Source organism: Lactuca sativa, chromosome 1, assembly GCF_002870075.4.
Source record: "Lactuca sativa cultivar Salinas chromosome 1, Lsat_Salinas_v11, whole genome shotgun sequence".
Classification (NCBI taxonomy): domain Eukaryota; kingdom Viridiplantae; phylum Streptophyta; class Magnoliopsida; order Asterales; family Asteraceae; genus Lactuca; species Lactuca sativa.
In genome coordinates, this window is record NC_056623.2 from 67,243,032 (window position 1) to 67,257,826 (window position 14,795).

The following is a 14,795-nucleotide window of genomic DNA, read 5'->3' on the forward strand; positions in this document are numbered from 1 at the left end:
TTTAAATTATGCGGTTTATTTCTATTTTTATAAAATCCATATCTATTTCCTTTGGAGTCGAATTTACGAATCTTATATCCTTTAGATTATGTTAACAAGTACTTTCCAATTAACCAGTTTAGAAAATAGTACAACTTTTTAGACGTTAATTTTCGAGTCTAATAGTCATTTTAAATAATAAATGTAATAACGTTTGATTTTTATTATCTCAAAATCAAATATTACAATACTAAGCTATTACATCTATTTTTTCTATTGTTTCCTAATGATGATTCAGTGACGGAAACCTCTCGGTTGTCACTATATATATATATATATATATATATATATATATATATATATATATATATATATATATATATATATATATATATATATATATATATATATATATAATCAATATTTTACATACCCATATTTTCCCACGAACCACTCTTAAAATGCGAACTTTTTATGTGATATTTTTTTTCAAAAAAAGTGACATAAAACACCAAATCGGTCCTATAGAAGTATAATCGCAAAAAAAGTCTCGAAAAAATACATATACGACAGGTGCACATGTGCATTTTTTACGAACATTGTGAATTTCCAACATTTGTACACATATGCACCTGTTGTATATCCATACTTTTTATGAGATCATTTTTGCAAATAGGTTTCTATGTGACCGATTTGGTGCTTTATATCACTTTTTTTGAAAAAAAATATATTACACAAAAATAAAAATCATTTTAAGAGTGACTCGCAGGAAAATAAGAATTCGTAAAAGATCCTGATATTATATCATGGTTGCAGAAATCAGAATTAATCGTTTGGCGTTCTCCAACCAACTAAGATTAGTGTGTTTGACGAAAATTAGTGATTAATCGGGTTTGGTGGGATTAATTGGTCTTGACGGGATTAATCAGTCAACAAAAGTAAAAAAAAAAATCAAAAAATTAAAATTTTTTTTACTCCAAAATTTTTAAAATTTCAAATACTATACCAAAATGTTCATATTTTCGTATTTTCAAAGTTTCAAATTACCAATTATCTTATTTTTTTATTTTTGAATTACTTATTTTTCTTAAAATATATTAGTCTTTGATTAATTTTAATATTTTATTAATAATCTATGGTCCACGATTAATCCACACCAAGACCGATTAATCCCTTAACATGAGTCGACTGTCGAGCTACCGTCGGACAATTTTTACAACATTGATATATATATATATATATATATATATATATATATATATATATATATATATATATATATATATATATATATATATATATATATATATAGAGAGAGAGAGAGAGAGAGAGAGAGAAAGAGAGAAAGAAAGAGAGAGAGACAGAAAGCTGATATTATTAGGATATAATGGCTTAAATAGTGAAATATGATTGAAAATCATTGATATTTGGTATTCTGAAATGGACATTTTCGGATTTGGATATACAGATTCTTTATTTATAATATAAATACATGTTATTTATTTAAAATATGTATTATACATTAAAATGTACTTTAAGGGGTGTGATATTATCGAGACAACATTGAGGTCATGTTACACCCCATGACCCCTCGGTGGTAGTACACCTTCAAACCCTTGCTAAAATGTTTTGTGTTTAACCCGATAATAAAGATGGTTAAATACTTGTAAGGGTAATTGTTGCTATGTCGGGTTCTGTAATAGGTTATTCGGTTGTTGTGTCTAACTCATATGTCCGTTGGTTGTGCATCGTAGTTGAATTCCAACTATAAAACATGTGCAACAGCATAAAAAGGATTGTTAAACTTGCCGCAGGGACTGTGCCCGGGAGCAAGCTCCGATGATCAAATTAAATTGTTGTGTCAAAAGAAAGACAACTCCACCTAGCAGGAAAGAGCTGATTAGATGGAGACAGATATGTCTTTATAAGAGAGAATGAGAGATTGAAGTAAATCCGGAATATTTATATGGAGTGTTGAGAGAAGCTGTTATTTATATGAAGGGAAAGGAAAACCATGACAATATTATATTAGATAGTGTATCATTTTACTAATATCATATTGAATCTTGTGTTCTTGCTAGATCATGTTTTACTATGTAGGAATCTAGAGATTTGTTCTACTTTTCTATAGGGTTGTTTTTCTATCTTTCCTTAGCTTTGGCTGGCCTAGTAAGTAATTATCTTGTGTGGACTTATGTTGTGAACGGGCTAACCCCATACACCATTAGTATGCATGTTTTATAATTATATATATATATATATATATATATATATATATATATATATATATATATATATATATATATATATATATATATATATATATATATATATATATATATATATATATATATATATATATATATATATATATATATTAGTTACTAACCTTATTGTACGCGATCTATCATTTAACTTGTCAGATTGCTTAAAAATTCCAATATGACAAGAGAAACCCACTATACCGGTTATATTTGTACTCTTCAAACAATTTGAAGAAATTAAATGGTAAATCACACATAAAAGAAAAAGATTAATGAATAAATATATATACAATTCTACAATTTGGTTACCTTTACAAATAATTATTTTTATATAAATTCAAGATAAACTTGTAGATAATAATTGACGACTATAATTAATAAACATATAAAATGCTTTTCATATAGAAACATTGAATTGTTGTTGGTTCAATTCAAGTGAAATTTGTTGGAATTGTTTTAGGTAGGATAGAATTATAAATCTTAAAGGAGATTAAGTCCATATTTGTAAAAAAATATGGTGGGATAGCTTGAGTAGGGAATGGGGTGGGGTTATCACGTGCCATGATCCTTATAAATACAAGCATGGTGAGACAAGAGGTTGCACCAAAAGCAAAGGAGTGGTCAAGCCATTAAAAGTACTAAATATACGCACAAACAAATCTTTTCACCTCTCTCTTTCTCTTTCTCTCTCTGATTCGACACAAATCCATTCGAATTGTACTAGCCGCACCTATTACTACATCAAATCCCATATTCCTTTTGGCTCTCTGTTGGTAGTGCGTAGTGTGTGACTGTGTGTTTTCAATTTTCATCACCAGAGCAGATTCTTGCCCAAATTTGTTATCAAAGTGGATTTAAACTTACTTTTAGAGCAAGAAATGGAGCTAAATGGTGAAATGAAGGTGTCAAAGTTCAAGAGGATTTGTGTTTTCTGTGGGAGTAGTCAGGGCAAGAAAAGCAGCTATCAAGATGCTGCAATTGAGCTTGGAAAAGAATTGGTATTTTTTACATTCCATCTCTTACTTTTTTCAAGATTTTTGAATCCGGGCTTTCTTGAAATCATGTGTATTTGCAATGTTCAAATGGGTTTTTCTTTTCAAATGTCTTAGCTATTTGATTCAGTCAACATCAAGATCAAGAAACCTTTTGTTGTTCTTCAAGATTCTTGAAAAACATTCATATATGATGAGTTCTTAGTTTTGTTTCTTCTTTTCATGTCTTAACTTTGCATGTATACAAAAAAAACGAAAACCCATTTCAAATCTTTCAAAAACATCGCTGCTAAGACGGGATCAAAGCGTCTTTCATAACCGAGTTGACTCAGTACACTCGTGTTCATTTGCAGGTTTCAAGAAACATCGATTTGGTGTATGGTGGAGGTAGCATTGGGTTAATGGGATTGGTTTCGCAAGCTGTTCATGATGGTGGTCGCCATGTCATTGGGTAAGATAATACAAAAAGTGTGTCTAATCATGGATTCGTAACCTAGAAAACCTCAAAACACACACAAACAAAAATATCAATTAAACTTAAAAACAAGATGATTAAAAAATTAATGTTTTGCCATGTTATTGTCTGTTTACAGGGTCATTCCGAAGACACTCATGCCTCGAGAGGTATGTCTAATGTCTGCCATGGCTACAGAAGAAAAAAAAAAGTCTTTACATAAATAAATAAATATGTGAAATACGATTAATATTGTATATTATATATAATATATATGTATTGTAAAAGTTTATTGGCTTTAATGTTCCTCTATCCCAATGTTGGTGAGAAAAGAATTGTTATTGAACTTTGTTTCTTTGTTTGGTCCTTGTAATTTGTAGCCTTATCCAGATAACATAACATGTTGGGTAGTTTGTCTGTTATATGTTTTTTGGGTTCAAAATGGTAGTTCTGATATTTTTCCATTTCTGATTTATAACATGCCAAATTGGGTCAGTAGGACAAGTTTTAATGCATGTTGTACAAGTGATTCTTATCACTGTTTCACTTTTCTCTAAAATTAGTATTTTTGATTGTTTTTGTATTAATTTGGTTACTGTTTTTGGTCTATACAGTTGACTGGTGAAACAGTAGGAGAAGTTAAAGCAGTGGCAGATATGCACCAAAGGAAAGCTGAGATGGCTAAGCATTCTGATGCTTTTATTGCTTTACCAGGTTAGTTTTCTAATTATAATTTTTTTTTTTAAAAAGTAATGTGTTTTTTTTTAAATCTACATGTAAGTAATAAAGTTTAAGCACTTTAAAAGTTAAAGGGGTTAGTTATAATTATTTGGCTTTGACCTTCCAATTTTCTCTCAAAAGATATGAAAAAGTTGGGTTCTTTATGATGCAAAGTGCACTTACTAGAGTTGATTATGAAGAAAAAAGCAATTAGGGGTAATTTAGAGGATGCTTAGCTCACAATGATAATAAAGGACACTTTTTGGTCTTTTTCCTTAAAAGGTACAACTGTTCATGCGTAAATCACAAACCTAGAAGCTACATTTCAAGTTGTGGTATTAAGTAATGACCAGATTTTGTTCTTTGTAGTGCTGTGAAAGCAACTTGTAACAGAAGCTTTATGGTCAAATAAAGCTCTGTACTTTTTAACAACCCATATCCCAAGATTCATGATTAAAAAGATCAGGCTTTTGGAAACCCTAGAATCTTGACCAATCCATCAACATCTTTTAACTCAAAATATGATATTTATAAACATATGTTATAATTTGTTATTTTAAATTTGCGATTTGTTATATATGAGTGTAGGTGGGTATGGCACTCTTGAAGAGCTTCTTGAAGTCATAACATGGGCTCAACTTGGAATTCATGATAAGCCTGTAAGTTCTCCAAAATACCCTTTTCTGAATTTTGAAAAGTAATTAAAATTTTACACATTTGATAAGAAAATAATTTAAATTTCGAAAATCTTGTAGGTCGGATTGCTGAATGTTGATGGTTACTACAATTCGTTACTCTCGTTCATTGACAAAGCGGTTGAAGAAGGCTTTATTAGCCCAAGTGCTCGCCACATCATCGTTTCGGCTCCTACTGCTAAAGTTTTGGTTCGCAAATTGGAGGTAAAATCCCCAAATTGTTGACTTTTTAGGTCAAGCGCATGACATTTTCAAACTTAAAATTGTTATCCATATCTTAGAAATTGAACATGATGTGATAAAGTTGAATGGGTTACGTCAATTTTTTGAAAAAAATTGAGTATTTCATGTGATTATAATGTTGGAATTTAGTTGGTTTGACTTTTATTTTCTTGGAATGAAAAAACAGGAGTATGTGCCAAGCCATGAAGGTGTTGCTTCAAAGTTGAACTGGGAAATTGAGCAACAACTTGAATTCACTGACTATGATATCTCTAGATGATCAAAGAAGAAAAAGATTGAAGACTTTTGGAAGAAAAAAAAAAGGAGCTAACTTTGAAAGGGCTTTTGTTCTAATTAGATTTTTGATGTGAAGGGTAGTAATCTTTTTTTGATTTTGTAAATTATTAATGATGGAAATGACTTCCAAGAAAACATGTGGGAAAGCTCTCATTTTGTAACCCCCCTTCACTTGCAACTCTGGTTTATTTCACAGGTTGTAAAGATTACCATATATATGCATATTACTATCTTCTCTTTACTATTCTCCAATAGTTTTAAATATTGTTAATTTGTTATGGTTTAAGTGAAGGAATTTCATTGTTTACTTTTTGTATGCATTTATGACATGTACTGTGATGATTTTGATGGGAACCCATGATTTGTGATCACATGTAAGATTGAAAAAAAGGGGTCGATATGTTTGAGATATGTTGGAGACATGTTTGAACAAAACCATATGATAAAAGTTTTTGTATGGTTTGAGCGGTAGACAACCATTGATTTGACCAAAAGTGTCTATCACACTTTCTTGATTTTCTTTTGACTTATGTTTTCAGTTCTTGGTCTATCCTCACATACACTTGAATCCAAACTAGATTAAATCATTATAACAATTACAAAATAGTGATAAAGGAACAAAAACTAATCAAATTTTATTACTTTTTCACTTAAAAATAAATTCTAAATTCTTTTAGTTTTCACCATTTTACGAATTTCATGCTTCATGGTTTAACTCTATTTCGAAGCACTTCGTCGTCATCATTTCTTAACCACCCAAAATCCCACGTGTTTTTTGAGGTTTGCAAACACATAAAACCATCATATAATCGATGTTTTGAGTTGTAATTGTTCAACGATAACTTCTAAGCATTCATTATTTTGCACATTTGCTCCTGCTCAATGTCCATAAGTAACGGATAAACATAATAATTTATAAAAAATAAGTCCATCAATGGATGAGCATTCATTAGATTCTAACATGAACTCAATCCAAAATTAGCAGGTTAGATAGATTTAGATCGTAAATCCTTTTGATTACATGAGTCAACCGGATCAACTAGATTAATTAAATAAGTTGAATTATGGTTGAAATTTGTAACGTCAACCACCTATATATATATATATATATATATATATATATATATATATATATATATATATATATATATATATATATATATATATATATATATATATATATATATACACTGAAAACACCAAAAAGACTTGAGAATGTGAGAACATTTGTGAACTAATCATTCTATAATGCCATAAAATGAATTTTACAATATAATTAATCATGGATAACTTATGGGTAATTAATTAATTCCTAAAATCATGAGATTTAATCTGATTATTTAATAGATTTTTTTACCTAAACATTAGGAATTTACAGAATCTATTTTTAATTAATAAAATCAATAAAATGGTTTTAAAAAATGTTTTTACCATAATTTAAAAAAAAGTTTTTTTTTGTTTAAAGTTTTTTTTTTACCAACCACATCAAAAATACTGATGCATTAATTATTTTATTTGTATATTTGTAATCATGCATGAATAAAACATATTTCTAATCATATATGAATCTGGTAATAATAATAGATGAATTAAGTTATATTCATAAATAAAAAACACAAATGAATAAACACATGTAAATAATGGATTGCTTCTAAATAGAAAACATTGAATACACATTTAATCACTAATGAATACACTTCAATAATGAATATACATCTACTCTTATGAATACATTTGAGTACACATTTATTCATAAATGAAAACATCTAATATGAATTGCTTATGAATAGAAAACATTGTTAAAAGCCAAAGAACTTCTAATATGGTACCATCAAAGTAAAAATTTAGAATAGTTACACAAAGCCAAATCCATGTTCTTGCTCTTTTGTTGGACCTGCCTGAAATATGGAAAGCAAAGACATAGTCAAACTCTATTCAGCACCATTTGTTTCATAGAAGCATGAGATATATGGTAGCTTCTCTTAATTCGGTTCTTCAAGAATATTACTCAAAACCAAAAGCCTAATCATATGGGCCTTTTTTAGAATTCGATTTTAGGAGAAAACAAAAAAAAATTCAGAAATAGTTACAACACAATTATTGTTCTATAGAGGTTAAATAAAAATAAAGTCTTATCTGAACATCGGGAATCAGTGAAAAAGGTGCGAAGGAGAAATCCAATCTAAAGGCAAGTGGACTTTGTGTGCAATCTGTTTAGGTTTTGAGTAATCAGAGGAAAAATTACCTTTGTGTGATCTAATGGTGTGGTCTATTGACCTGAGATCTCTCTTGATTTTGATCGCAGAACCCATGATTGTCTTGGGTTGTCACGGTGGCTGAGGCGGCGGAGGAGTGAGAACCTGAGATCCTTCTTGATCTTCTATCAGAATCTGTGATTGTCCTTTCTGTAATTAGGGCTCAAATATAGGGGAGAGAGATGATGTTACTAAAGTAGAGAGGAGAGTGGTATAAAAGAGGGAGATATCGGTGGAGACGATGGGGGAACAGAGGGTATGTAGGTTCATTCCAAAATCGATGTACACTGAGTAGTGGGAAGCGGTCGAATAGATGAGACAATAACGTGGGAAGAGACGTGTATCAGTACAAATAATATATTATGTGTGAGAGAGAGAGAGAGGGAGAGATTTTAGGAGCTGATAAAAATAGGATAAAACCTAATGACTATAGTACCCTTTTAGTTAATTAAGAAGTTACAGTTTAATCCTATGACTTTCAGAATTTATATAAATGGCCCATTAATATTAACCTTTGATTTTAAAATTTAGAGGGCTTACAACTATTCTCACGTTCTCAACCTTTTAGGTGTTCTCATTTCATCCTATATATATATATATATATATATATATATATATATATATATATATATATATATATATATATATATATATTATTCTACAAAATCTTATATAATGAAAGTTACACAAACAAAGACCTAAAGGCTTAGAAATTTACAATGTTATTTGGAACATTAATTGTAGTAACTTGAAACAATTATATTGGTTTGTAAGTTACTTTAAAAATCTATAGTATTTTTGTTTTATTTAATTTTTAGGTTTTTTGTCACTGTGATGATTTTGGTGTGTTAATGCCTAATATTTGGGAAGATTTGTTCAAATTTTCCCTTCGACCATTTTTTTTTTATCTTCTACAATAGGTCACCACCACTACAAGAAGCAGTTACCACCCTTTGGTCGGTTACCTTCTACCTCCCTACTCTGTCTCCATTCTCTCTATCAAGAAACCGCTACTATCATTATCCTTTGCCCAAACTGCCACCATTTTCGGATCTGCACACAACATTGGAACCACTTTCCCTCCACTATCAAACCCCACTAACCACCGCTATCTTCTGACCATTGGAGATACCTACACTACCATCCTCCCTCCTTCGGAAAACCAAAAATCCAAACCATTTTCGGATCTACACACATAATTAGATTTGTCTTCCCTCCGTCATCAAACCCCACTAGCTACCATTGGTTTCCGACCACTACAACTATCTATGCCACCCTCCTCCATCCATCGGGAAACCAAAAACCCCTTTATCTCTCCCTTTCGATTTCACCACAACCCCTACCACTACCAGAAGCAAACCACCTCCACATTTAGTTGCAACTGTGAACCCTAGTCGCCACCACCCATGTTGTTTGTTTTGATTTTTAGATGGTGGTGGTGGTGGCGATACCACCTTTGTCTTGTGTGTCATCGTAAACCCTAGCCGACATATATATGTTGCATCTTTTGATTTGTATAGGGTGTTGGTTGTTATGGTAGAGGCAGATGGTGGTGGCAAGCAGGTTTGTTTTTGTGTTTTGATGGTGGTGGTTGCTTCTGGTGGTACATCAGGACAAATTGTGGTGGTGGTGACCTGTTGTAAATAAGGGTGACCTAATGTAGGCAAGGGACCTGTTGTATAATGTAAAACATGATTGAATGGAAAATTTGAACAAATTAATCTTCCTAAATATTAGGCATTAACGTACCAAAAATTATTGCATGAAGAAAACCATCAAAACTTGACAACTTGAAGACTTTTCTATTAAAAACATTTAATCTTTTAAGTTAACTAAGTTAAAATAGATCCAATCTATTTATTTAAGAGGCCATAGTGGGAAAAAAGTTAATGGGTGAAAGGTCAATCTGTATTTTTTAAAGACTAACAGACATCCATTTTATATTATATTCCTAAACTACTCCAAATTTACTTATTTGTCCACATAGAGATTTGAACCATCAATCCTTTAAAAGGGGAATACTTTTTCAAACACCTTGATACAGGTAGACCAAAGACCCTTTGATGGTCGATATGTTTATCTTAGGCTAAAGGTCATGGTGAGCTTTTTGCCTATGAAAAAAATATGTTACATAGGTGTTATATTGTCACGTAAGATTTTACCATGACAAGATTACAAAAATGGTCCCTGTGGATGGCAAATTTATGTGTTTTTTGGTCCACAATGAAATGTCAATGCACCACTGGTCCAAAATTGGATATTTCTATTGTTTTTGGTTCCTCACACTAACTTTCGTCCATGTGTGTCATTACCTGCAATAAAGACGAGGGTATCTTCATCTTTCCACCTCCATATCATCGATTACCACCATATTGAAGTATATACACAATTAGAGTTAATGAACCTTCACTCTCTACCCACTAAACCCACTTACTCTAACAACATCAAAGTTACTTGAGAGAAACAAGGAAGCTTCGGTCCAATAGAGAGGTCATAACTCCAGGACTTGCGAGGGTCAAGGAGGGAATGCATGAAGCAGTCAAGGAGGGAATGGAGGTGGCAATCAAGGCAGGAGTTAGTGTGGTTTGTTCAAAAACTTATATTTTGGTTTAGGACTACTTTATGCATTTGGATGTAATGGTTTAGAACTACCTTGTTGTCATGGTTTTATTTTGGTCCTTTAGTTGTAACATCCATGTTCCAGATTGGTTAATCCTTTTGTTGTCTAAGACTAAAGATGGTTTTTTTAAGAAAACTATGTGTCACGATGTGGCGCAAGGATGCCGATGACGTGGCCATGTTGGAAATGGCTGTGCATTTTATGGAGCCACCACAGTGTGGAAGTTGTTCAAGCTCACGCCCACGTATTTCTAGGGTTGCTCCTATATTTAAGCATATTAACCCCCATTCTAGATCATCTTCTTCAGCCTCCATCCCTTTATTTCGAAACCCTAGCCTCTCTTCCATGGAAAAGATATTTGTAGCTTGATCTTGAGGTTAATGTCCTCTTTTGGTGAAACTTGAAGAATAAAGAAATTCATATTGGGTAAGGAAGCAAGGAACAAACTTGGATCCAACATCTTCTCCACATTTTTGAGTTATTGGAGGTATAAAGTTTATATCTTAACCTTTGTGTTTCTTATTGATGTTTGAGCCCATTTTTGGATGTTTTGGTCCCATTCTTGGATGCTCGTGGAGTTTGAGGAACTCTGAAGCTTGATATGGTTCTCTCATGGTCATGAACTTATGATGTTAGTGAGAAAAAGGTCTTAGCTTGAGTGTTCTTGACCTCATGTTTGAGTTTTGGTCATATTAAGTTCTTGTTGGACTTAAGGCTCATGATTTTACCTTTGGATGAAGTCCTAATGGATAAAGTTGGAAACTCTATCCATTAACTCATTGAGAACGAGTAGATCTGAAGTTTTGGATTTAGATATGTAAGGATTAAGTGCTTAGTGAAGAAAATGACACTTTAGACAGTTTCCCACGGCATGGCGAAGGTGACCATGGCGTGCCAGAGTTTGAAACCTCGACTGTTTTGTCCTGGCATGGCCACGACGTGGCCAAAGAAGGCCACATCATGGCAATGGTCTGCATGTTAACTGTTTGAATTTGACCATTGATCGCTGACTTTTTGACCAGTTTCACTTTTGGTCAAACTTGAGTAGAATTGAGCTTTTAGCTAAGGATTTATTCAGTTTGGCTTTAGGAAGCTTGGGTTGGCTGTTATGTTGTTGAGGTGGCGGTTAAGCTTCCGATGAGTAGTTCAGGTGAGTTTTCCTTCATTGTACTCGTGGGCCGAAGGCACCAATGTCAGTCCAATGGATTATGTTTGTAGAATGATAGTTGTCTTTGTGACACTTACTGTTATGTCTGCATGTGCTTGTTGTCTTTATAACTCTTGCGAATATGATTGTATGCTTAGCTGTAGGGGTGAAATAGACTCGATATCGGTTTAAAGATACCGAATGGGGTGAAATAGACCCAATACCGGTTGAAAGATACTGAAGATGGTGAAATAGACATAGTACCGACTGAAAGATACCGAAGGGGGTGAAATAGACACAATATCGGTTGAAAGATACCGAAGGGGGTGAAATAAACCCACTACCGGTTGAAAGACACTGAAGGGGATGAAATGGACGCAATTATGTTTTGATTGTTATGTATGTATGTATGGGGTATTTTGGGGATATCACTAAGCTTTGTGTTTATGGTTTTGTGGTTTAAACATTTTCAGGTACTATCAATTGTAAAAAGAAGAGCCCGGCTTGATCGTACTGCATCTCCTGAAGATTTATTCTGCAATGATTATTTATGATTTTACTCTGATGTTTCAGAATACTTTTATTCCAATCGTCTTTTGGTATATTGTATGAAAGGTTTTGAATTATTTAAAATGAAAATTTTACTTGGTATTTTTGAGATGTTACATTAGCCCTTTTGGTCATGAATTTAATGTTAACCTTTTGTGATTGTTAAAGAATGATGTTTATGGTGTATTTGTAATGGTTTACCACATTTAGAGGCTTTGATGAGTTTGTTCTGAAACAACAAATACACATTAACATTAGGTGACAACTACATTACATTTTCATTACAATCATCAAAAGAATACACATTTATGAAGTTGTCCAAAATAACCCTAAATCGATATTACAATATCAAATAGCAAAAAACTACCACGTTCCCCTGTTACAATAGCATAATCCAAAAATCCCCAAAATTCCATGCAACTACAGGGGTTCCTAATTCATAAACCTTAAATGAAAAATACCCAAACTACCACAAATAGTACCCAACTTGCAAACAAACACATCTTCAGTTTTGCCACTTGATAGTTTGCATTGTTGATATTTCTCAATAATAGGTATTATCAGCATAGATCTTGCACACATTGGAGGATCAGTCCATCCTAAGAATATGCATCTGTAACCCTTCAAGAAGAAGAAGAAGAAGAAGATAAGCATGAGGGTGATTTTCCAAAATGAGGGTAAAATACCAAAATGGAACACTTACTTGTTGAGGGCAGGAATGAAACCTCCGACCAGGGTTTGTTGATGTCCAAGAGGTGTGAACCACCGCAACCCTACCATAGAAACACATCACCATTTTGATTGTTGATGTCTAAGAAGTTGCAAACACAAAGTATGAGTAGGGAAGAATATGAAGCTCGTAAAGGTTGAAGATGGAAGAGTGGGGTAACTAGCTCCTGCTTTTATTTTGAATAAAGTTGCAAAAACGGTCCATGTAGGTGGAAAGACAAAAATACCCTCGTCTTTATTGTAGATAATGACACACATGAACGGAAGTTAGTGTGAGGGACCAAAAACAATAGAAATATCTAATTTTGGAAGTGTGAGGGACCAAAAACAATAGAAATATCTAATTTTGGACCAATGGTGCACCAATATTTCGTTCTGGACCAAATACATATAAATTTGCCAAACACAATGACCATTTTTGCAGTTTTGTCTTTTACCATTTTTGCCGTTTTTTGCTTATGACTAAGGTGTGATGATGGTTTTGTCTGTGAACTTTTTTTTTATTTCAAAATAAAATATATGAACTTTTTTAATAAAAATCATTAATATCAATTATAATAAAACATAAATTTCATTAGACAACTTAAAAAAATAACATGAAATTTAAAATTACATTAAAAACCCTAGAATAGAAATAAGATAACATTGAAACTTCATTTATGTTGTAGATTATATTTTTCCCGAATCGACGTTTTGACCGCCTTAGCTGTTTCTTGATCTTTATAGTCGAGGTGTCTCACATCTTGCATTAATAATGAATATCTCGTGCGTCGGATGGTTTCAGTCAGATGTTTCTTCAAAGTTGTATTCAATTATGCCATTTGCACCATCATTTCATCCGATTTGGTTGACTGTTCGGTACTGACCGGCGAATTTGAAGATATCTTTGTTTTTTTTTCCTCTAGCTTTTGCATTGTCCCTTCCCATGGGACGACAAGACGATTGTATTTCTTCATGATCATCGTTGTCATCATCAAGATCAACGCCTAATGTGATCATCCGATGACATTTGTTGTGAGCTCGAATATGAAGAGGTTTTTCTTTTTTTGAAGGCTTCAAATTTTCATATTTTCCAAATTCCTTCCACCGAACACTTTTTCGTGGTGGTTAGGATTGGAAATAGATTTGGGTTTGCGTTTCGGTTGGGTGTTTTGTTTGTGGTGGTTGGGATTGAAATTAGAATTGTGGTAACATTTGGAATTGTGAATAGTAACTAGGAACACCACCTACAAACATTTGGTTTTGAAAGTAAATTGATGGATCGATTTGTGTCCGGTAAGAGGTGGTGGTGATGATGGATCATATCCCAAGAGTGTAATTGGGTTGGAAGAGTTGGAAACATTTGAGTTGTTAGAAGACATTTTGAGAGAATAAGGTTTGTATTTTGAGTGGATTGAATAGCAAATGGGTGTGTGTATATATATAGTGGTAATTTGTTTAAAAAAAATAGCAAACGGCCATACGTGCTCCAAACGAATTCATTTCAAACAATCATATGAGCTCAATGGGGCATTTTTTCCGTCGGTAGAACCTTGCCTCAAGTGAATTATTGTCGGCAAAAAACAATCGGGGTCGGTGTACACCGCCGATAATATGTGCCACATCTATATGAGTTATGACACCCTATAGTCTAATAGGCCTCAAAAATCTCAACCTGTTTAGTTAATGAGTCAAAGGTATACCCTACTCAGAGTCTCATACTCTCATCAATGGATACAAAATAGTCAACTATTCTTTGAAAACAGTCAATGTCATATAATGTTTCCCCCATGTTAAATCTTTGATTTGATATCAATATATCCTCTACAACAATCGAATCCAATTGGGCCCGGACCCTTTTTCAAGATTTTATTTACACGATGGAGTTGTATG

General features: G+C 32.6%; 1 protein-coding gene across 1 annotated transcript; it reads left to right on the forward strand.

The window, feature by feature from the left end:
* The first annotated feature begins 2,832 nt into the window (after positions 1–2,832).
* Positions 2,833–5,864, forward strand: LOC111915209 (cytokinin riboside 5'-monophosphate phosphoribohydrolase LOG3). Its single transcript, XM_023910883.2, has 7 exons — positions 2,833–3,241; positions 3,589–3,686; positions 3,829–3,859; positions 4,304–4,403; positions 4,998–5,068; positions 5,165–5,308; positions 5,514–5,864. Exons 1-7 carry the CDS (start codon positions 3,122–3,124, stop codon positions 5,604–5,606), a joined length of 657 nt encoding a protein of 218 aa, XP_023766651.1. The 5' UTR covers positions 2,833–3,121; the 3' UTR covers positions 5,607–5,864.
* The last annotated feature ends 8,931 nt before the right edge of the window (positions 5,865–14,795 follow it).

Coding starts and splice junctions, on each gene's coding strand:
- LOC111915209 (XM_023910883.2), top strand. CDS start 3,122: ATGGAGCTAAATGGTGAAATGAAGGTGTCAAAGTTCAAGAGGATTTGT. Junction 3,687..3,828: donor GGTGGTCGCCATGTCATTGG/GTAAGATAATAC, acceptor GTCTGTTTACAG/GGTCATTCCGAAGACACTCA. Junction 4,404..4,997: donor TGCTTTTATTGCTTTACCAG/GTTAGTTTTCTA, acceptor ATATGAGTGTAG/GTGGGTATGGCACTCTTGAA.